This window comes from Vipera berus (genome assembly GCF_964194415.1).
Source record: "Vipera berus genome assembly, chromosome: 17".
Lineage (NCBI taxonomy): Eukaryota > Metazoa > Chordata > Lepidosauria > Squamata > Viperidae > Vipera > Vipera berus.
The window spans coordinates 2436932-2459479 of NC_138220.1; the positions used below are offsets into that span (position 1 = coordinate 2436932).

The window sequence follows — 22548 nt, forward strand, 5'->3', positions numbered from 1 at the left end:
CTTCCGCTGAATCCAACGGGCCTTAAGAGAGGATCTCTCCCCGGCCTCAGGACCACGCAAGGAAGGAACGCAGCACGTAAGTCCAGATTGCTTGAGCAGGCCTGCAAATTCTCCAAGCTTCTAGTTAAGTGAGATTTTTTTAAAAAAAATATCTTTTTTTTAAGATTGGCCTGTTTGTCATTCAACTCCGCATTTTCTCTTAACTTGGGCACTTGAAGATGGATGGACTTCAACTCCCAGAATTCCAATTGGATGGGGAATTCTGGGAGTTGAACTCCCACCCATCTCCAAGCGCCCAAGTTGTAGAAACACTTAACAGCTGGATTACATCCCTGCAGTTTTGTGATTTCTCCGGCTTGCAACGCCGATGCTCTTCCACTCTGGCAGGGTTTCAAGAGGAGAGTTTCGGGGTGTGCAGAATCACAACTGTGCGCCTGTTGTGCAGCCAGGATTGTCCCTAAACTGACTTCAACACCGCCTGGTGAGAACTGTTTGCAGCTGTGCCTCGCCCCGAAGCCAGCTGAACACGGTTCAAAGCCAAGCCCAAAAAAGGCTCGGCCGAGGTCGATTAATCTCTTGTAAACAATGTTGGATTGTACACGCAGACGCACCCTGCAGATCTGACTGGGGGATGTTGGTTTGCACCTTGCCTGCACTTGCTTTAGTTCCCTCCAGTCTTCCTGGGGGTGTTTCGGTGGATGGCCCCGAGTTTCTCGTGTTGAAGTGGCTTTTTATTTTATTTTTTGGGGATCCTCGACCCCAGCTGTGAAATGACCACACATCCTTCAAAAGCCGGCTTTCTTCGGCCACGTTGCGACCCTCCAGTTTCCAGCTTTCCGGAGATGAAAAGGTGCTGAACTTGAAAGCGCTGCATGGTAAATATGCATAAAAATCAGATTTATTTTTGCAAAACGGGTGAGCTCTGAGTGAGAAAGCCCTGGGTGTGTGTGTGTGTGGGGGGGGTGTAGGTGTGAACATCACGGTTCATCTCAGTTGCCCCAATAAGTTTTGCTTTCTCAAAACGGCTTCTTCCATTTGGGTGGGACGAAGGGGGAATTGTGGATGGTGGGCATGCTTAGCTGGGGATGAGGGAAGTTGTAGTGTTCACTCCAGCTGCCAGCTGAAGAAACTCTCTTTTCCAATTTGCTTCGATTCCAGAGCCTTTTTTTACCTGCTTTCCGCGATATTTTTCAAACATTTGGCACCAAACCTCAACAAATTCCATTTTTCCTCCTCCCTCCCTCTCCCTCTCTCTCTCTCTCTCTCTCTCTCTCTCACACACACACACACACACACACACACACACAGAGTGAAAATCCTTTGCAGTTTTTTCCCCCTTCAAATCCTTCACCCCTGGTTTTTTTTTTAAAAAAAAAAATCTTTTTACTGGGTGCCGTTTTCGGCTTCTTAATTGCCTTTTAAGTTTTGGATGTCATGTTTTGTTTTGTTTTGATTAGCTTTAAAGTTTGGCTCTTCCACCGATCAGCTTACTGACAGTTAATCTTACTAGCCTTAAAAAGTTTTCTTCTGTATGTACGCATACAGGTAGTAGCCCTTGCCTTACAACGGTCCCATTTAGTGACCGATCAAAATGACAACAGAAACGGTGATTATTATTATTTTTTGCCCAGCCAGCTAGCACAGAAGAGAAAGCCGCTTCTGTATCCAGGCTGGGCTTCCTTGCAAGTGACCTTTGGAAAAGTGGTAGGACCGGTTAAACTAGCCCCTCCTGGGTACGTGTGGGCGTGCACGCTTGTGCCAAGAAAAGGCAGCTTTACTCCTCCTTCACTTCCCTGTCCAGGTGCAGCTTTCAAGATCCGGTCTGGAAAATCCTGCCCCAAATTGTCCTTTTTCCATGCCAGATTCTGAAGGCTGATCTGTGCTGATGTCCTGTAGTCTGTTTCCAACTTTCTTTGATACCATAAACCTTTATATATTTCTATTTCTACTTTCTACTTTTATTTCTACTATTTCTACTTTTATTTTTACTTCTGTTGCTACTTCTTCCACTTCTATTACTAATTCTATGTATATTTTTTACTTCTATTTCTACTTCTTCTATTTCTACTTCTGTTTATATAAAGATATATAATTTATTACAAGGAGCACGAAAACTAACAGTCGAATAAAGAGTAAAGCAGGAAAGGAAGTCTTCCCTCCCCCAAAACCAGGACTAAAGAAACAGTTCTTCCCTTTGAGTCCTTGTTAAGCCCCAGTTTGTGAGGTCTCACTTAATCCTGGCTAATCCCTCTCTTTTCCCTCCCTCCAGGGGTCTTCGGGATCAACATGGCCCAACGCCATTCAACCGCCTTTCCGGGGGACCACGGTCTGCTCCTGGACCATCAACCCATCAGCAACAACGGCTTGTCCCCACGTGACAAATGCGCCTCCATGACCTCGTTGGAGGATGCCGGCCACTCGGTCGAGCCCTCTCCCCCGCTCTCCGTTCCGCGGCGGATCATCCTGAGCACGGAGAGCCCAGCCGCCCTCAAGGTGGGCACCCAGCAGCTCATCCCCAGGAGCTTAGCCGAAGAGCCCAAGTCCAAGCTTCCCACCCGCCACCAGAGCTTCTCCGATGGGGCGGTGGGGGGCAGAGAGGAGGTCCGCTGCGACCCCAAGCGCTTGTCGGCGCCCAGCCTTTCCCTGGAGGACGAACTGGAGGACGAGCTGGACGCAGGCGAGGGGACGCTGAAGCGGAACCTGCGCAGCATGTCCTACCGAGCAGCCATGAAGGACCTGAAGAACGGGGGAGAAGCCCAGCCAGTCAGGGCCCCGGAAGGTCTCAGGCCCCTGCTGGAAGACGCCAAGCCCCCCGCTAGCCGGGCCCCGGTGAGGAACAAGGTAGGCGGGAAAAACAGCCGTCGTGAGTCACCTTTCTCAGTGGCGTCGTAACTTTGAATGGTCACTCAATGACGTAAGTCGAGGTCTGCCTCTGCTTTATTATTAATATTCAATTCGATTCACAGTCCGGGACTTGTAAAAACTTCACAGTTTATTATAATTATAATTATAATTATAATTATAATTATAATTATAATTATAATTATAATTATAATTATAATTATAATTATAATTATAATTATAATTATAATTATAATTATTATTGATTTAATATTCAGTTCGATTCACAGTCTGGGACTATTAGAAAAATTAACAGTTCTAGTCCTGCCCAAGGGCCTAAGAGCTGTTAAGGTAGCATCTGAATATATAGGCAGTTCCAAGTAGGGTGCTTTTATTGCAAAGTCAGAATGTTCAGGTCTAATAATTTCAAAATAATGATGATGATGATGATGATATAATGTTAATCTACAATTCGCTGCAAGCCAAAGGCTACCCCTATTTGCATGAGTAACGAAACATCTTATTTTCAATAAGCCCTGGTCCAGTTGCCCTGATGTTACCCTTCTTAGATCGGCCTGGCTGAACCAGGCAACGGCGGGACGGGGGACTCTGGCCTCACGCACTGATGGCAGACTCTCTTCTTCTTCCTCCCCACAGCGGACTCTGGGGCGCAAGCGTCTGCAGCACCACGGCGGTTCGTTCAAAGACGGTGAGTCCCACGCCGTCCCCTGCCTTCGACGTTGAAAAATCAAGTCTTAAAAGTTGCCAATGTTGAACACGCCTGGAGGTTTTCAAAGAAGAGATCGGACAGCCATTTGTCTGAAATTGCCTAAGGCTTCCTGCTTGGCCCAGATGACCCTCGAAGTCCCTTCCAATTCTGTTGATCTGTTATGTAGACCTAGATTTTGCCCTGGGCTTGTGGTTGCTGCTTTGTCCCACCGTAGTGTTTTTGTGCGTTGACCCACAAAACTCATTTTGAGTTCAGAGCATTGTCTTTGACCGGGATGAGAAACTTCCTGACAGTGAGGACAATCAACCAGCGGAACAGCTTGCCACCAGAAATCGTGGGTGCTCCATCGCTGGAGATTTTTAAGAAAAGACTAGACAGTCACCTGTCCGAGACCGTGTAGGTTCCCCTGCTCGAACAGGGGGCTGGACTAGAAGACCTCCAGGGTCCCTTCCAGCTCTATTCTATTCTGTTCTCTTTGCCAGACCCCCGTTTGTATCAAGAGATCCGAGAAAAAGGCCTCAGCTCCATCAACCACGAGTCGGACGATGACCTTCTCGACCTGGACGCCATTCCTGAAGAACATCCTCCTGCCATCGTGGTGAAAAACTACCGTCCTGCTCACGCCACCTGGAGCCAACAGCCCGAGGTAGGGAAGGGTTGCAAAAGCTGCTTGGATCAAGGTGGGAGAAGTCAAATTCCCTTTCCAGCCTCCCTGGACAACGCAGGGCAGAAGTTTGGCCTAGTGGTTAAGCCGCCGGGCTAAAGACCAGGAGGTGGCGAGTTCTGGTTCCCCCTTAGGGAGTGAAAGCCTGGTGACTTTGGGCCAAGCACCAAGCTCAGAAACACAACACAGACAGCACAACTCTCTCCCTTTGCCGAATCAATATCGACCTGGTCAATATCTGCCCATCTTTGGAGACACCAAAGGTGCAAAGGGCAGCTGAAATGCAGAGGGAACAAGCACACAGTCACACCCACGCAGACACAGCCAAACAAGCAGACACGCACCTGATTCCCCCTCCTCCTAAACCGCTCTTTGGGAAAAGAGAAACTTGAGGAGTCGCAAGAGACTTCGCCCGTTTGACTCACTGCCTGAAGCAGCCAGGAGGAAACACGACGACGTTTGCATTTGGTCTGGAGTGTTGCAATAAGCAAGAAGTCCAAAGAAGCTTGGAAATTCCCAGATGTGTGTGCTTGTGCGTGGCTGCGTAATTAAACGCACACACAGACACCCCACACCCAGGTAGGCGATTGCCTCTGATTTAGACACAAGCCATGGGATCCATTTCTTGAATTTGTCTTCTGCAGGTCCTGGAAACCGGCATCTTGGACTGGATACCCCCCGAGGAACGTAAGAGGCAAGAGGTAAGCGAAGGTGTAGAAACCACGGAGGTCTTCTTGAGAACAGGGAGGCATCTTCTGTGCCCTTTCACGGTCTTCAACCCAACTCAGAGTTCAAAAGAAGGCCTTGGTCATCCTTTGGTCACCAGGAGCACCCTACAAGGGCCAAATTTGGGGGAGAAACAAGCTATAGAAAGATGGGGAGCCAACCTGGGGAATTCTGGGAGTTTTGAAGTCCACCCATCTTGAAGTTGCCAAGTTTGAGAAACCATGCTGGGTTCCAACACAGCTTCTTTTTTAACCCCAATTTAAGGATGGTTATTCCATATCTAAGCCCACACCTTTGCTGCTTCTAGCTTAGGCTTTGCCAGCAGATCAAGCCGGCTTCTTTCTCCAGCCAACCTCCACGCACAGCCAACAAGCCACCCTTCGCCCACCTTCTCTCCCTCACCTCTCCATCTCTTCCCCCAGGCTATCTTTGAGATCATCACCTCCGAGTATTCCTACCTCCGTAGTCTCACCATCCTTGTGGAGCATTTTCTGAAATCGGCCAGCCTGCGCGAGACCATGACCCAGACAGAGCACCATCACCTCTTCTCCAATGTGGGGGACATCTTGGCGGTCAGCAAGAGGTCGGTTTTGCAGAGGGGGGGGAAGGTGGGGCAACCCCCAGTGGGGCGTGGTAGAGCGGTCATCTCAAATGACCCACACGTTCAAATCCCTGCTAGCTAAGTGTCAAGCTCGAAGTGCGCCAATGATCTTGCCAGCATTATTGCTTCTCAGCTTGCCAGTGCAATAGTGGGGAGGAGAGGGAGGAAATGGAAGTGAAGCCGTGGGAGCCAAGGACGTTTCAGCAGATGTTTGCCAACCCACGGAGACACTTTCTCATAACACTATTTTGACACTTAATTGGACAACGGTGACCTGCACTAGCAGCGGGAGGCAGAATTCTATATTTTAATGATAGTGGTTTTCGTGGGAAGTAACCAGGGCCGGTTTTGCTTTCATTCGTGCCCAAATGATGTACTCAATAAAGTTTTGCAATAAGGGATGGCATCGTCTCATCGGTGCTTCTTCAGTTGGGTTTGTCAGGCAGAACCTTGATACTTAGGTCCTGCCGCAGCATCATTGCAGGGTGAGTTTCTCACGAGGTGTTTTTTTTGGTGGTGGGGGATTATCTAGCTTTTTTGAGGACTTGGAGAAGAGGCACCGAGAGCATGCAGTGATTACGGACATCAGCGATGTGGTGGAAGCGCACGTCTCTGGACACTTTCACCCCTACATCATCTACTGCTCCAACGAGGTCTACCAGCAAAGGACCCTCCAAAAGCTCTTGTAAGTTGGGCCGTGACCTTCTGCCCTTTGCTGACAGATGTTACAGGCCGTCCTCAACTTCTGGCACTTTGTTTAGCGACCGTTCAAAGTTGCAAGGGCACCGAAAATAAAGGGACTTACGGCCAGTTTTTTTCACACTGTGTAAACAAGGTTCAAAGTGGTGGATTGCAAACCGGGAAATAAAGGAAGATCCTGCTGGGTGTAATGCTTGTCCAGAAGGGGGTCCTGAAGTGGCTTTTTTGGGGGGGGGCCTGGGGGGGAAAGAAAAATTGATCCCCCTTTTTTCAATTCTGCTTTTAGAGCCACCAACACTGCCTTTAAGGAGTCGTTAAAGCGGATTGAACAGATGCCAGAATGCGGGGCCTTGCCCTTGTTTTCGTTCCTCATCCTCCCCATGCAGAGAGTGACCCGCCTGCCTCTCCTCATGGATGTGAGTAAAACTGGGGCTGTTCCGCCTTCCCATCTCCAAACCTCCGGAACGAGCTGTGCTGCTAGTCCTCAGTGAGGAACGTTTCTGGCTCAAGCAGCCCTAACGGGTCTCGTCTTGCTCACATTTTGTTTGGTTCCATCCGTCACATTCACTCAGTAGTAGGAAACGTTAAGATGTGTCCTGAACCCATCAAGATCTCCAAACTAGGTATTGCAAACATCTGTAAAACATCTGACGGCATTGGCCTGGACCCTCTTTTTCCATTTCAGACCGTTTGCCAAAAGACCCCAGTGAAGACCACCGCGTACCGGGCCACCACCCAAGCTTTGAAGTCCCTCAGCAAGGTGAGGCCTCCAACATCTGCGGGAAAGAAGGGAAATGGCTTTCTCTGGGGCTAAATTGGCTACAATCAACCGCTTTTTTGGAAAGAAAGGGAAAGGGGGGGGGAAATTCTTGCTGGTGTGTGGTGACTTTGGAAAATTCTCACCCCGTTTGAAGAAGAAAAACAATGGGAGTTTGGCTTATTTTTAAAATGGCAGTTCGGCTTATTTTTATTTATGTTTTATTTAAAAAAAAATCTCTGCCCCTTGTCCTGGAGGATCTGGCCCATTTTTAAGCACCTCTTTTGGTCTAGTCAAAGTTTGTGCAGCATCCTTCCACACTGGAAGTTTTTAAGAAGACACTGAACAGCCGTTTGTCTGAAATGGTAGAGGGTCTCCTGCCTGAGCAGGGGGCTGGACTAGAAGACCTCCAAGGTCCCTTCCAGCTTCTATTTCTATTCTATTCTATTCTATTCTATTCTATTTATTCTATTCTATTCTATTCTATTCTTAGTTTTTGTTTCTCCTTTGATTTACCTTTGTTCTTCCAGCTGGTGAAGAAGTGCAATGAAGGAGCTCACACCATGGAAAGGACCGAACAGATGTGCAGTTTGCAGAACCAGCTGGATTTTGGAAAAGTCAAGGTGAGATCTGGCCTCCAAGAGGTTCTCTTAGCCTCCAGCTCAGAGTGGAACTGTCAGGACAAGCCTTTGACCAGCATGGAGGAAGGCCTTCTGCCTTGAGCAGGGGGTCAGACTAGAAGACCTCCAAGGTCCCTTCCAGCCGATTCTATGTTTTATAGTCTCTGTGGACAGTTTAGTTATCCACTTCGGGGCTTCACAGTTGAACCAAGCGTCTGCCTCTTTCAGAACTTCCCCTTGATCTCAACTTCTCGGTGGCTGTTGAAAAGAGGGGAGCTCTCCCTCCCCCCGACAGAAGACGGGGGGATTTTTCGGAAGGGCTCCGGGCGAGGAAGCTGCTACCTCTTTGTCTTCAACGATGTCCTGATCATCACCAAGAAAAAAAGGTGAACACAGAGATCTTGACTGGGTTTCTCCTGGCGCATCCATTCACCACGAATTTATAATAATAATAATAATAATAATAATAATAATAATAATAATAATAATAATAATAATAATAATAATAATAATAATAATAATAATTTTAAAATGTTTCGTTAATAGTAACAGCTTTCCCCACTCACCCCTGCGTGGACTTCATTTCCCAGAATCCCTTCTCTCCCCTTGGAGAAAAGCTTTGTTTTTGCAATCCTCTCTCTCATCTGCCACTCAACTCCTTCCCAACTTTCATTCCCCACCCCCCTTTCTCTGGATCAGCGAGGAGAGCTACACCGTCCTTAACTACTCCATGTTGGAACGTCTCTCGGTTGAGAAGATCGAAACCCCAGACAGTCCGACTGGCCTCGGCCGCAGCGGCTACCTCTTCCGCCTCACTTTGCGAAAGGACAGCGAAGGCAAGTCGGAGGAGGTCATCCTGGCCGCAGAATCCCGGTGAGTCTTCTGAGTGAGAAAATAATCAGAAACTGACCGGTCCTAAAACAGTTTTCCGCTCGCTTGCTGAAACTACCTTTTCACTTTCTTGCACTGCCAGGGGGGCAAACATGCCTCTTTCCCAGGGCAGGGATAAAGGGGTATTCCCATGGGGAACCCGAAACATTCCCCTATTTTGAGAATATGAGGGAGGTCTTGACTGGTTTCAGGGAAGTCCAGCCTGGTTTTGCAAATGGAGAGGAGGCCACTAAGAGATCCCAGAGTAGCTTGGGAAGTTGAAATTTGAACCCACTTTGAGACACTGCCTTAATAGCGGATGTTATTCTGAATTAGGGAAAAGAGGGGAGTATTCCAGATTCCCTCCCCCAAAAAAATCTGGACCCAAAGCTTTGCAGATCATTGCTAAAATTCAGGTTAGGGTTTAATTGCGTTCAGACATTCCCACAAACCCACCCTTTGCTCTGTGCAGAAGCGACAGGGCCCGATGGATCAGCGCATTGATGCACCGAGAAAAAAAAGAGACCAGCACAGCAGAGAAAGGAGGTAAGGATAAAAAAAAATCTGAATTTTAATCTTAGGTGCCCAGACAAAATGGGAAAAAAAAGTACGTTTGCAAAATAAAATGCAATGTTTTGCACCTCCCAGTCCACCTGTTCCAAGCAGTCATGTACCCTTTTAACCCAGATCACGCTTCGTTAAAAATCACAGCATGTGGGAACCCTGCCAAACCCATATAAACCATCAATTGTGGCTTGCTGAAACCGGGCCCACTGCAGTCATTTTTGAGTGCTGAGTGTCACACATTTTCTCTGTCTCTGAACGACGCTAACATCTTTTTTAAGGGAAGGAGATTTACTCCCAAGGAGGCCCAGATGTTCATTTGCAGCTGTTTTTGCCTCGGTTCGTCACTTGCACAGCCAAGTCTTGACTTGCTCTGTCCAAATGAGTTGAGTGCAAAATTTGGAAAGCTCAAAAGAATTCCGTGTTTGGGGGGGGGGGGGAAAGCCGCTTAAGCCCACAGCGCGCAAGAGGCTTCCGGCCCAGGGGTCTGTTCTCTGCGGGGCCAAATGGAGTGTGAGAAGGATTGTGTTGTTTTGGGACCGCTCGGAGACATTCCTGACCTTTTGTTCTCAGGGTTTAAATAGAGGAATGTCTGCGACCGTCTAGTAGTCTTCTCCACTGTGGAAAAGCAGGCTTTGTGCTCCTTCTGCTGGTCATTCGTTGCATTTTTTAAAAAAGAAAGATGTACTGATGCTTTGAATTTGGCCGGAGGAGACGTAAGTTTGCTCCTTCCCTACTCAGAAGCCCGAAACACTTTTAGATCCTCCCCCCGTTAAATCAGCAACTTTCCCTTTCTCATAGCCCCTAAAAGGATTCTGCAAAACTTTTTTGTCTTGCGTGCCATCACATAAAAAAGAACGCTTGCAGGAATTGGGTATGTCTAGTTTAATGAGAAGAAGGAATAGGGGGGGACATGATAGCAGTTTTCCAATATTTGAGGGGCTGCCGCAGAGAAGAGGGGGGGTTTCCACCTTTTCTCCAAAGCACCGGAAGGATGGAACAATCTGGAACAACTTTCCAGAGTGACGTTCAAATCAAACCGTTACTTTCTGCATTGCTTTTAAGAGAAGCCATAAAAATCATCTTCATCAACAACAGTAAGTTAGAAGGGACCTTGGAGGTCATCTAGTCCAACCCCCTGCTCAGGCAGGAAACCCTATACCATTTCAGACAAATGGCTGTCCAGTCTCTTCTTAAAGACTTCCAGTGTTGGAGCATTCACAGCTTCTGGAGGCAGGTTGTTCCACTGGTTAGTTGTTCTCACTGTCAGGAAGTTTCTCCTTAGTTCTAGGTTGCTTCTCTCCTTGACTAGTTTCCATCCGTCGCTTCTTGTCCTGCCTTCAGGCGCTTTGGAGAATAGCTTGACTCCCTCTTCTTTGGGGCAGCCCCTGAGATATTGGAACACTGCTATCATGTCCCCCCTCGTCATTCTCTTCATTAAACTACACATATTGATCACTGATCTAAAACGCAACACATGGAAAAAAGCAGCATTTAAAAAAAACACCGTGAAAATAAATGCTGATTATTCTAAAAACACTTTCTTGTGCAAATCTTGATTTAATATTAGAAGTTAGTCTTTTTCAAAACAAGCTGCGCCTCTTGGAGTCTTTGGCATACAATTAAAAAAAAATATTGTTATATTGTCTAGCTTTAATTCATATTCTTTTTTTTTCCCTCCAGCACTCCAACAGGTATTGATCACCAGAGCTTATCTGGCTAAGCAGGCAGATGAAATTTCGCTCCAGCAGACCGACGTGGTCCTTGTCTTGAACAGCGAAGACGGTGAGTGGCTTTAGAAAGACCCAAATTATGCAGGCAGAATGAATTAATTCTTCTTTCCCCGGAATAATATTTTCATCCGTTATGCAATTAAGGGAGGTTACGACTGATCTCCTGTTCTAAAAATTCACATTTAAAAAGACGATGGAATGTGTGTAAAGGGTGAGGCTCTGCCCTTGCGTTTTTAAACATTTTCCTCTTTATATCACAAGGACAATTAAAATAGTTGAAATCCCCCAGACCAAGGTGTTTCTGAGGACCCCCCCCGAGGGGGTGGTGGTGTAGGATAGGATAGGATAGAGTAGAGGATAGGATAGGATAGGATAGAGTAGAGTAGAATAAAAAATAGAAAAGAATGTAGAATAGAATAGGAATTACAGAATAAAAGAGGAATTACAGAAGAGAATAGGAATTACAGAAGAGAATATAGATTACAGTATAGAATAAAAAATAGAAGAGAATATAGAACAGAACAGAATAACAGAGTTGGAAGGGACCTTGGAGGTCATCTAGTCCAACCCCCTTTTAAATCACTTGCTACACTGAGAGCCGCATCCTTCAGCAAAAATTTTGTTGTTTTTAACCTGTTACTCCTTCTCCATCGCCTTCCAGGCTGGTATTTGGGGGAGCGTCTGCGGGACGGAGAGACGGGCTGGTTCCCGCAAGCCTGCGCCCAGGAGATCACCAACCGTAACGCTGTCGAACGCAACGTCCAACGCATGGAACGGCTGCGCATCGAGACCGACGTGTGAGACGTCGGAGCGGGTCATGTCTTGATCCCCGTGGATGCCGAGGAAGTTGGAAGGTATTTTAACGGCCAGGGGGTTGCAAAGCCAGACCCTTTCTCTTCCTCCTGGACCGTACAAGGACTCCAGTTTTTTTTTTAAAATAAACTGGATTGTAGGAGAACCACTGCCTAAAATCCACTTTTAAATCTTCCTGCCAAGAGCAGCATTTCACAACAGATGCTGCATCCTAAAAAAAGAGGCCAGCAACTTGCAGCCGTCGGAGAAAGCCTACCCTTTTTATATATTTCTTTTTTCTTTTAAACCACGGAACAAGACTCATTCTTACAGCAATTTTTTTTAAAGGCTCATCATATCGGCAATCGGCTCCCTTTTCCCCCATCATGCCTCAGTGCTCCCTTTTTAGCTAATATTCCCAGAGAAGCCTCTGTTCTAAGGGCCCCACCCTTCAATCCTGTACATAATAATGATTTTTTTTTCTCTGTAAACTGTTCAAAGATTTGTACAATGCTGTGACCAATTCTCTTTCCCGTCTCAAACATCCCTATTTCAGAGAAACACTTTTCTACTTTTAATGCTAGATTTCTGACTGCGGGGAAATGTATCTTCCCCCCCACACACAAAAAGACGGCTACATTTCTGCTTGCAACTACCGTACGCCTTATTGAAAACTGCAGAAAATTAAATTTATTTATAAATCGGCTAAAACGGCCAAAACTCGTCCCCAGGGCTTTGAACCGTCTCCTGGCATTTGCGCGGCATCGAACCCAAACCTCAGCGGGTTTTCGTTTACATTTGGGATTGAATCGCGCGAACTAGGCTAGGAAGTCCCGAGTTCCAGGTTGCGCGGACCCTGCGCTGTGCACTCCTAGGCAGCAGGCCATTTGGCGCGCGGGCCTCTTTGAAAGAACGGGAGCCAAACTTGGCTTTGAACGGGCAAGAATTCAGGGCGAGGTTTCGTAGTGGCAAGTCACAATGCCATGCGGTTAAAAAAGGAAAAATAAAATAAAATCGACATTATCCTTTCAGTCTCCAACGGTGTGTGAGGTATTTTTCCCCCTCACTCCATTGATCAATTCTGCTGATGTTCCTGCTTTTCCTCCAAATCTCCCTCTTCTTCTTCTCCTTTTTCAGCTGCCTTTTCTGCCTCCCGAGCTTTTTTCTTCCTTAACCGCTCAGCGTTTGTGATGGTCATCGGATGCAGGGGGAAAAAGCCAGAAAGACCTAAACATTTTTTTTAAAAAAAGTTTTTTTTAAAAAAACGCATCACTCTTATGCGTTGAGCATCATTTGCAAATGCAATAGGAAAAATATCGAGCACACGGGGAGTCCAGGAGTTACTGTGGCCGTACCAGAAATTTTGCCATTAAGGGGGGGCCTTGCATGACTACATCCGACTTTAAAGCCATTTTTGCTGCAGTCGTTAAGCAAGACATCGCACGACTTGCAACATTCCGTCGGCTTCCCCAGAAAGGTCGTTAAATGGGGAAAAAACTCACTTAACAAATGTCTCACTTAACAATGAAGCTTTTGGGTTCCATCGTGGTCGTTAAGTCGAGGACAACCTGTGATCCAAACCACTTACCTAGCAGTTTTTCCGCCGGCTTGCTCAGGGTGGCTCCGTAAGCAAACCAGTGTTTGAAGCGGTCGAAGTTGATCCCCACGATCTTCTCACCGTAGCGGTTGGGCAGAGGGTCGTAGCAGCCGATCTGCTCGAGATACTTGCCGTCCCGGGCGCGCCGGTTGTGTGCAGCTACAATCCGATAGAACGGCCGGTTGGTGCAACCGCCAAGGGACAGCCTGATCACCACCCGGACATTGCGGTACGCCCTCAGCAGGGGGCGCCCTGTTGGGAGGAAATTGGGGGCAGACATCCTAGGTCAGCAATCGAGTTAGATCTCGGCTTACAACAATTCATTTAGGGACTCTTTGATGTTACAACGGCAACAATGACCATGGTTCAGTTACAACCTTTGCAAAGTGCATGCAACTTGACCCGGCCAGGTGGTGGTGCATGAGAAAAGCACCAGATGGTGGGCATGGAGATATATAAAGCATTCTGTAATGCCACTTACCTAGCTGAACCATGATGCCCTTTTCCAGCAGAGAAAGGGTGGAGAAAAATCAGGGTAACGGAGTCCAGATGGCTGCTGGGAAAGAACAGAGGGCTAAAAAAGCCAAGTGTTTGCAAAATGGTATTTTTATTTCAAACCAGAAGGAAAAGAGGCTCCAGGGAAGCCGAGATGCGATTCACACAACCAGTGTTTCTCAACCTGGGCAACTTTAAGCTGGGTGGACGTTAACTCCCAGAATGCTGGCTGGGGAATTCTGGGAGTTGAAGTCCACGCAGCATAAAAGTTGAAAAACTGAATTAACCCTACAAATATACAAACATAAAGGTGGTTCTTGACTTACAACAGTTTGTTTAGGGACTGTTCAAAGTTGCAACAGCACTAGAAAAAAGTAACTTACGACCATCCTCATGGTGACATGACCACTTGGCAACAGAATCATATTTATGATCCCCTTTTGTGACCTTCTGACAAGCAAAGCCAACAGGGAAGCCAGATTCACTTAACAACCAACTTACTAACTGAAAAACTGCAGTGATTTGCTTAACGGCAGTGGCAAGAAATATAGCAAAACTCACTTAACAACTGTCTCACTTAGCAACATAAATTTGGGGCTCCGTTGTGGTCGAGGACTACCAGTATAAAAACAAGCCTCTGACACACACACACACACACACACACACACACACACACACACACCGCGGTATAAACCAGCGGCTGCAATCCCAGCTTGTACAGATGCTAAAGCAGGCTTGGGGCTTAAGGCAACCTACAAACTGAGGTCATGACAAGCCACAATCCAAACAAGCCGAGGTTTAGCAGATGAGGGAAACCCAGCTGCAGAAAAACACAAGAGCATTCAGAAGTCCAAGGCAGCGCCTGAGAGGAGAAGGCTCAAAGGGAGCTCACCCCGAGCTTCCTTCTTGCACTCAGGTTGCAAAGCATCGAGCTGCACCTGTTGAATTTCTGCAGCATTGCAAGGAGCGCTGCAAGAGGGAAAACCGGGTCACTCGCTTTTTGCAAGGCGCTGATTCAACGGAAGGATTCCCCCCCCCTATGCAACAGTGGCAGCTTCTTGCAAAAGGCAGCCCACAATTCAACCGATGCAGTTGATCCAAGTATTATTATTATTATGGTCCGAGATGAATAAGTTGCACCTGGTGACTTTCCGCCTTACCTGCAATGGCCAAACTCCCTGCCGCGACCCCGGACCCAGTGGCCAGGAAAGAGCGTTCCTTCGATCCCCGGGAGCTTTCCAACCAAAATCCACGCCTATCCAGCTCAAGCCTCAGGCGCATGCGCGCAGACCCGGGAATCCGGGACGCCCAATCAGATCGCGTCTTCGGAGGTGCCCTTTCTGGTCCGGTTATCCTCGACCACGCATGCGCCTCCTTGTCGCGGTGTAGACGTAATAGCGCCGCGCGTCGATTTTCCGCCAAGTTGCTAAGCAACCGTATTAGCGTTGTTACACAATTGTGAATTACAATGCGGGTCTCCAAGTGGCTTAATTTAGACATCCAGCCTGTCATGGTGGCTATTCACAATTAAGCATTATTTCATGTGTTTATTTTCGGGCAGGTAAGCTGATTTCCTCCAAGCTGCTGGCTTTTGCAAAATGGGGAACTACCATCCCCATAAGCCCCAGCCTGGCAAATCCAAGGATTAACCCCCCACCCCCGTCAAGCCACCAGAAAGGAAGAGTTCAGCCTGGCTACCAATCCTGTATTTTGACTCCTTTACTTCTATTACTATATTATTACTTTATATAATATGTGAATTATATATATAATATGTATTTTATATATATTATGTACATATAGGAGTATTAGGGATGTTTGCTGATATCTCCGTCCATCCATCCATTATCTATCTATCCATCTATCCACCCAATCTACATACTACTTATTTATCCCTCCATCTATCCTTAAATTGCAGCCATTTCTTTGCAAGGAATAAAATAAATACAGCCAGAAAGATAATCTACTCTTTATTTCCCCTCTTAAGATCAGGTCATGGGTAAAAAAATATTTATTCACCTAGGAGTTGACAACAACTTGATGGTGCACAATAATTGTTAAAAACTTGATTTTTTTTATTTCTAGGACTTTTTAGTTGGAAGAGAGAACGAGGTTTCTGCATTCATGGAGAAAAATCCTACCTTAATGAGGAAGGGGATAAATGAATTGAGGAAGACGAGTTCCCCACAGCAGACCCTTGTGTGGAATCGTCCCAACAGTGATAAAATCCATCCCAGTAAAGCATTTCATGCTGTCAAGCTTTATTATGAGAAACAGGTAGGCAATGCCTCCTGCTTGATTTGCAAAAGGGCTATTAGTCGTATTAATATTTGGAAAGGTATTAATGCAGGCAGCCCTTGACTTATGGCCTCAGTGGACCCCAAAGTTTCTGTTGCCCAAAGACTGCTAGTCCTTTTCCCTAGAAAAGAAAATTCTCCAGGGTCTTTCCAGTCCCCAGCTCGTCTTTTGGTTAAAGTTGAAGAAACCTCCAGCTTATAATAAGCGGAGGGAGTTGAGTCTTAACTTTCTCCCGTCTCCCAGGCCGAGGAGCAAAGGAAAGTTTCTAGCATATCAAGTGATTTTTCCGACTCGGTGCTTCAGAGCTGCTTCCTGAAACGACCAGGATGTCCTCAGTATTGCCACCAGGCCACATCGGCCTCCTTTCTCGGTAAAACTCGTAGTCCACGTCTCACTTGCTTGGCCTCCATGATGCCCCCGCCCCCCCCCCCCTCGGTGGGTGGTCAGCAAAATCACACAGTAAATACGAGGCAGTTGCCCAGCGTCTGAATTTGGATCGCGTGACCCCTAGGCATGCTGTGAGGGTCGTACGTGTAAAAAAAAAGGACCTAAGTCACTACATGTCCATTTTTCATGCTAATGCAAACCGTAGTTTAGTGCAGCGTGAATCCACTTTTTTCAAGCTTAAGCTAGAATTACATAGAATCTCGGGGCTGGAAGGGACCTTGGAGGTCTTCTAGTCCAACCCCCGGGCCAAGGCAGTTAATACCATCCCAGACGTGGAAGAGTCAGAACTGAACTCTCTCTCCTTGCTGTCCCCACCTCACCTCATTCCTCTCCCCAGCAGAGAGCAGCTTTTTAAAGCCTGGGGAACTCCCTACCAACCTCAGCACCATCAGTCTGACTTCCCAGATCTCCCTGGAAGACTGGAACTCCCTTATCCAAAATCCCGAAGTTTGGGATTCGAGAAGTCGCATCAGATGTAAGTTTCTTTGTCTGGCTTCAGTTACAAGGTTTTCTTCCCAGAATCTTCCCAAGAGATTTATAGCATGAAAGCAGCATTGGTCCTTCCTGTGGGGAATTATAATCTACGCTTCTGTTTACTCATTAACCTTTATCATACTTCTTCATATTAAGAGAATCCTCTATATTATTTCTATTTATTTTTTTAGTCCTGAAGGGAGAAAACACTTTTTCTAGTTTTGATACTTTACTAACTTTTAACAAATACTTGAATATTATACATAAAGGGGATTTTTAAAAACCCTTCATTTTAAACCCAGAGCACAAAAGTACATTAGCATTTTCATTCAATTATATATGATGATGATGATACCTAGTAGGTTCATGAAATGTCTGCAAGAAAACCACCCAGCTCAGAGAGCACCAAGGACCCCACAGTCCTCCTCCTCCTCTCCACAACCCCCACTCCCTTCTAGCACTGATGATGTTACCTTGTTGGGTCATGAAACGTCTGCAAGGAAGCCACCCAACTCACTGAGAATCACAGTTCAACCCCGGAGCTACAAATCTTTTCTTCTATAGGCCGGCCTCTGTTTCCCCCCACTAACCAAAAGGGGGCACCCCACAACCCTTTGTCCTCTTCGGGTTGGCCTTGAGTGATGTATCTCTTTCCGCATTCCCAGTTTGTCGCTCTTTATCCTCGGAAATCATGCTACCCAAGTGGAAGAGCTTTACCGAAGGCATCCTCCCCCCCACCAACATTAAAACACGCTCCGGGAACAGGATGCCGTGGTACATCCCTGTGCTTCACGAGAAGGTGAGGACTTGAACCCAACAACCAAACGGAAGGGACGAGATATTATAGGGGCTGAAAAAAGCAGTTTGCAAGGAACAGGCTGGGTTTTTTTCCCCCTTTCGAGTCCCGTGGAGATCTAACAGTGGAAAATCTGGACGGGGGCGTATTTAAGTTATTCAGTAGGGGATGTTCGGCTGAGTAATTTTGGTTCCCTTCCCAGGATGTGAGTCTGAATAAGATGGGAGAGGAGCTGGCCCGCCTTGCTCCTTATGAAGCCGAGTGTGCCCGGAAGGATGGAGTCATCACGGTTCTGCGGGAAGAGGTCGAGGCAATGCAGAAACAGCTGGAGCAGCTGCAAAAATGGCAGGCCACGATTTTAGGGAGCACTTCGGTTGAGGTAGCCGCCCTTTTTTCTTTGCTTCTTTATCTCGTGCCTGGATAGCTGCCAGGACCTGTTTGGTTTTGTTGCTTTTTTCCCCCTCCAAGCCACCAAGTTTTCTTTAGCGAGATTTATGAATTAGCAATAGCAGTAGGCTTATACGCGGCTTCCCAGCCCTCTCTAAGTGGTTGCTTGCTTTCCAAATCTTCTTCCTCCAAGGATCCAGAACGGGGCGTCAGCCAGCTGCTGGACATCAGCTCCTCGTTCCAGCCGGGATGGAAGAGCACTCCCTCGATCCATCTGGATCTGGCGGAGGACTCCAGTCAGGAGTTTGAGCGGCTGAAAGTGTTGCTGAGCCAATCGGAGCAGAAGCTGGACTCGAAAGCCTTGATCCTGAAGATGGAGCTCTTGAAAGGCCAGGCAGAGCTAGAACACATAGAGAAGGAGGTAAGGACACAAAAAAAAGGTTGTGGTGGTGTTGCCAAAAGGGATGGGAACAGATCTGATGATGGGAATTCCCCCCACCCCCAAATAACAACACAGTCGCAACGGTGACGGTCTTCTTCCGTTTTTCTGCCTCTCGCGTGGGCGGAAAAAAGAGCCTGGTGGAAATGGAGGACGACAATCTTTCGAGCAGCGAATCGAAAGTGGGGGAAGGGGAATCGAGCGACCGGGAAGAATCGGAGAACACCTTGATCCTCTACAAGCTGTTGGAGTTCCAGAAAGTGAACGAACTCCTGTATGAGGAGCTGCAGAAAGCAAGGAACGAGTACGAGCTGGCCACAGGTACCTCTAGAAAGCTCTGAGTCTTCGGAGAAGGGCGGGATATAAATGGAATTAAAATAAATAAATAAAATAAACCTGGAGTGGAAAAAAGCTGTAGAAGCCAGAGGCGGCTCTGGCATTTCCCTTCAATGCCAGGGAGTTGCGGAGGGGGAGCTGGTGGAAAAGTGTATTTTTTATCTGTTGATTGATTGATTAATAGAACGATAGACCTAACAGAAATGGAAGGGACCTTGGCCCAACCCTCTGCTCAAGCCGGAGACCCTATTAGGGTCTTCTAGTCCAACCCCTGGCTTTAGCAGGAGACCCGCTATCATTCCGGGCAAATGGCTGTCTTAAAAACCTGCAGTGATGGAGCACCCACCACTTCTTGTGGCAAGCCGTTCCCCTGGTAAACTGTCCTCACTGCCAGGAAATTTCTCTCTAGAGTCCGCTGGGGGAATAAAAGGCGAAGAAAGGAAGTATGGGTGGAAAATGTGGGTGGGTGGGCTTCACCGGCTGCCTTCCACTTGCTCCTCCAGGCGCGATTTCATCCTTGCAAAGAAAGTTGTCTTTTGAGGAGTCCCAACTCCGGAAAGCTCATGTGGATCAAGAATCCTTGCAGAAGGAACTCCGGGAACGAGGCGAACAGCTGGAGGCCATGTCTAATAAGGTTGGTCAGTGGGCTTGGGCAGTACTATGCAGCCGTGTGTCAAGAATGCAAGTTTGGCAGCTACATGCCTCTTGGTTTCTTCTTGCCATTAGAGCTGGGTGGGAGGTGTTGCTTTAAAAGTGTTTAGATGGAAACTGTCGACTCTGCCAAAGCTCGTGAGAGCCTGAGTCACTTCAAAGGACACTGAATCAGGAGTGGAAGAAAAGCAGCCGGTTCCTATAACAGAGGGAACTTGTTTAGTGACTAGATAAAAGGAGGGAGAGGGATCATATCCGAGCAGCTTTCTTCCTTGTTTTCACGATTAAATATATATTTTTTGTTATCCAAATACAAACTACAAAAAAATATTTTATTTTTCTTGGTAAGTCTTGACGCTCTCTTTTTGCATTGGCTTTTTGAGCAGCTGCTGACTCATTTTTTTTTGCACGCAAGACACCACAGGACTCTTGTTTTTTATGCATTCCTTTTTGTAAAAAAAACAAACAAACCGTGCTCATTGGAAATCCCCAACACGGGAACTTTTCCCCAAAATCCTGCCTTTCCTTCTTAGTTTTGCAATTTGCGGGAGGAGAGGAAACACAAAGAAATGATGGGGTCTATCGAGAGAGAGAACTGCGAACTTCGACAGGTAAGGGAAACACACATACACACACCCTTGGATATCTACCTGTGGATTTCTGCTCTTGGTTAGGTGTTTGGGTCAGCCCCACTCTGTGGACCAGATCAGCTGTTCCTCTTCCTATTTTTAGACCCAGAATTGACAGAATTTTTCTTTTCCTCCTGGTTGCAGGAGGTGACCAAACTGGAGGCCAAACTGGCAGACCAGGACCAGACCATCCACTCTTTGCAAAGCAACGTCCAGCAGCTTCAGTCGGAGTTACTGGTGAACCAGCATCGCAGCGGGAAGCAGCTGAGCAGCCAGAACGAACTCCAGAAGCAGCTGGAAATTTTGCAACGGGCGGAACAGCAGACCAGGGTCACTCTGGAGAGCGTTAGCGCCCGGGTAAGACTGGCCCCGGAGCCTGTTAGGGGCAGCGTTGCGGGACGTCCCTTTCTCCGTTACCCTTCCGTCTCTCTCTCTCTCTCTCTCTCTCTCTCTCTCTCTCTTCGAAAGTTTGAACGATTCCGTAGCAAAATTATCCAGGCCGCTTACAGCACGCCGGGCACCAAGTCTCCTCAGGCTGAAATCACCGACGAGGAGGTCTTAGAGGCCTTGCAGGTAAGATGGTAGAAAGGCTGGCGGGGGGGGGGGAGGAGAGACCCACGGCCTGGCATGGCTGCCCTCCCCCTCTGCTCTTCCTCACGGACGCCCCTGTCTTTCAGAAAATCATAAACGATCGTCTCGACTTCCACCAAATGTTGAAGCAAAAAGGTGTCAAAGTCCCGTCGCTCAGCTCCGAGCCCGCCCCGCCGACGACTCACAAGAAAAAAGCCGGGGGGAAATGAGAAACCCCCTCCCCTTTTTTAAAAAAAATCCACCCCCCTCCGGAAAAAAACCTCTTGAATTTCTTACTCTACTCCTGAGCTGTTCCTTTTCCAATCTCCATTAAACGATGGCGCTCATGATTTTTATTTCCCCCCCCCTTTTTCCTTGATGATGAAAATAAGCAGGCGGGAGGCTGGTGGAGATCGCTCAAAATTTGTCCCGTTGTTTTAGCCGTGAAATCTGGCCGAATGCCGGCTTGAAGTCGACAGATGTAATTATTGCCCACCAAAGTTGGTTAAATGAGGGGCTTGGATTAAATCTGATCCCCATTTTCTACCCAATCAAATTCACCAAGTTGTCGGAAGTCATAACGTCTTGACCGCGGGGTCTTAGTGTAGGTCAAACACCTGGCCAGGCTACAGACCTTGGATTCTGAATTCTATCTGGATTGATATTTTTTTTAAAAAATTCCGAATTTAATTCCAAATTTTTTAAGTGCTTTACCACCTGCCCAAAATTTACGTCGCTGAATGAGACATTGGTTTTAAGTGAGTTTTGCCACTTTTCTGGCCACCGTTGCTAAGGGAATCACCGTTTAGCCACACGGTTGTTAAAGTGAATATGGTTTCTTCGTTGGCTTGTTGGAAGGTCGCAAAAGGGGGTTACGTGACCCCCCTCCCTCGGGACATGGCAACCCTTGTAAGTTGCCAAGCGTCTGAATTTTGAGCATGTGATCATGAGGATGCTGCAGCAGTTACAACTGCAGCTCATAATTTAGGTTTTTCGGTGCTGCCATGACTCTGAGCAGTCGCTAAGTGAACTATTGTGAGTCAAGGACTGCCTGTTTTATATAATAATAATAATAAAGTTGGAAGGGACCTTGGAGGTCATCTAGTCCAACCCCCTTCTCAGGCAGGAAACCCTGTACCATTTCAGGCAAATGGCTGTCCAGTCTCTTCTTAAAAACCTCCAGTGTTGGAGCATTCACAGCTTCTGGAGGCAGGTTGTTCCACTGGTTAATTGTTCTAACTGTCAGGAAGTTTCTCCTTAGTTCTAAAGTTGCTTCTCTCCTTGATTAGTTTCCATCTGTGGCTTCTTGTCCTGCCCTCAGGGGCTTTGGAGAATAGCTTGACTTCCTCTTCTTTGGGGCAGCCCCTGAGATATTGGAACACTGCTATCATGTCACCCCTCACCCTTCTCTTTGTTAAACTACACAAACCCAATTCCAGCAACCGTTCCCTATATGTTTTAGCCTCCAGTCCCCTGATCATCTTTGTTGCTCTTCTCTGTACCCTTTCCAGAGTCTCAACCTCTTTTTTACATCGTGGTGACCTAAACTGGACGCCGCATTCCAGTTGTGGCCTTACCAAGGCCTTGTAAAGTAGTATTAAGACTTCACGTGATCTTGATTCTGTCCCTCTGTTACTGCAGCCTAGCACTGTGTTGGCTTTTTTGGCAGCAGCTGCACACATCTGGCTCCTATTTTAAGGGATTGCATCTAAGGCTGGATTTTCTTTTTCAAAAAATGGAGTTGGTGATGAAAATTTTGCCTAGCTAGATGGGAAAGTCTGCCGCGCGCTATGTTGCTCGCACACTCCGGAAATATTTAAAACCATCTTTTG

The 22548-nt window shown here is 47.2% G+C and overlaps 3 protein-coding genes across 4 annotated transcripts; 2 read left to right on the forward strand and 1 right to left on the reverse strand.

Annotated features, from left to right (window-relative positions):
- Positions 1–434: 434 nt before the first annotated feature.
- ARHGEF16 (Rho guanine nucleotide exchange factor 16) lies at positions 435–12636 on the forward strand. The gene is made up of 15 exons (XM_081341349.1): positions 435–875; positions 2270–2841; positions 3499–3550; positions 4054–4217; positions 4880–4936; positions 5384–5544; positions 6095–6247; positions 6548–6677; positions 6947–7021; positions 7549–7641; positions 7867–8024; positions 8338–8511; positions 8981–9054; positions 10756–10857; positions 11467–12636. The coding sequence occupies exons 2-15, from the start codon at positions 2287–2289 to the stop codon at positions 11604–11606; spliced, it is 2088 nt and encodes a 695-aa protein (XP_081197475.1). The 5' UTR covers positions 435–875; positions 2270–2286; the 3' UTR covers positions 11607–12636.
- On the reverse strand, positions 12611–14935 carry MRPS16 (mitochondrial ribosomal protein S16). 2 transcript variants are annotated; one of them, XM_081341350.1, is made up of 4 exons: positions 14850–14935; positions 13676–13750; positions 13186–13446; positions 12611–12824 (listed from the first exon to the last, which is right to left on the reverse strand). In XM_081341350.1, exons 2-4 carry the CDS (start codon positions 13686–13688, stop codon positions 12673–12675), a joined length of 426 nt encoding a protein of 141 aa, XP_081197476.1. In that variant the 5' UTR covers positions 13689–13750; positions 14850–14935; the 3' UTR covers positions 12611–12672. The 2 variants fall into 2 exon arrangements, with proteins under 2 accessions (XP_081197476.1, XP_081197477.1); XM_081341351.1 differs by having other exon boundaries at positions 13676–13747; positions 14850–14910.
- Positions 14936–15813: 878 nt separating this feature from the next.
- CCDC27 (coiled-coil domain containing 27) lies at positions 15814–20946 on the forward strand (the record flags this gene model as incomplete). The annotated part of the gene is made up of 12 exons (XM_081341271.1): positions 15814–15966; positions 16231–16357; positions 16775–16909; positions 17574–17707; positions 17907–18083; positions 18285–18512; positions 18665–18851; positions 19370–19500; positions 20051–20128; positions 20291–20503; positions 20615–20719; positions 20824–20946. The coding sequence occupies 12 exons, from the start codon at positions 15814–15816 to the stop codon at positions 20944–20946; spliced, it is 1791 nt and encodes a 596-aa protein (XP_081197397.1).
- Positions 20947–22548: the final 1602 nt, after the last annotated feature.

What these genes read in the sequence shown, in the direction of transcription:
- MRPS16 (XM_081341350.1), bottom strand. An exon ending in GCCGGCGGAAAAACTGCTAG is followed by an intron (nt 12,825 to 13,185) that starts GTAAGTGGTTTG and finishes AAAAATGTTTAG; the next exon opens with GTCTTTCTGGCTTTTTCCCC.
- ARHGEF16 (XM_081341349.1), top strand. Translation starts at nt 2,287, where the DNA reads ATGGCCCAACGCCATTCAACCGCCTTTCCGGGGGACCACGGTCTGCTC. An exon ending in AGGAACGTAAGAGGCAAGAG is followed by an intron (nt 4,937 to 5,383) that starts GTAAGCGAAGGT and finishes CTCTTCCCCCAG; the next exon opens with GCTATCTTTGAGATCATCAC. An exon ending in ATCCTGGCCGCAGAATCCCG is followed by an intron (nt 8,512 to 8,980) that starts GTGAGTCTTCTG and finishes TGCTCTGTGCAG; the next exon opens with AAGCGACAGGGCCCGATGGA.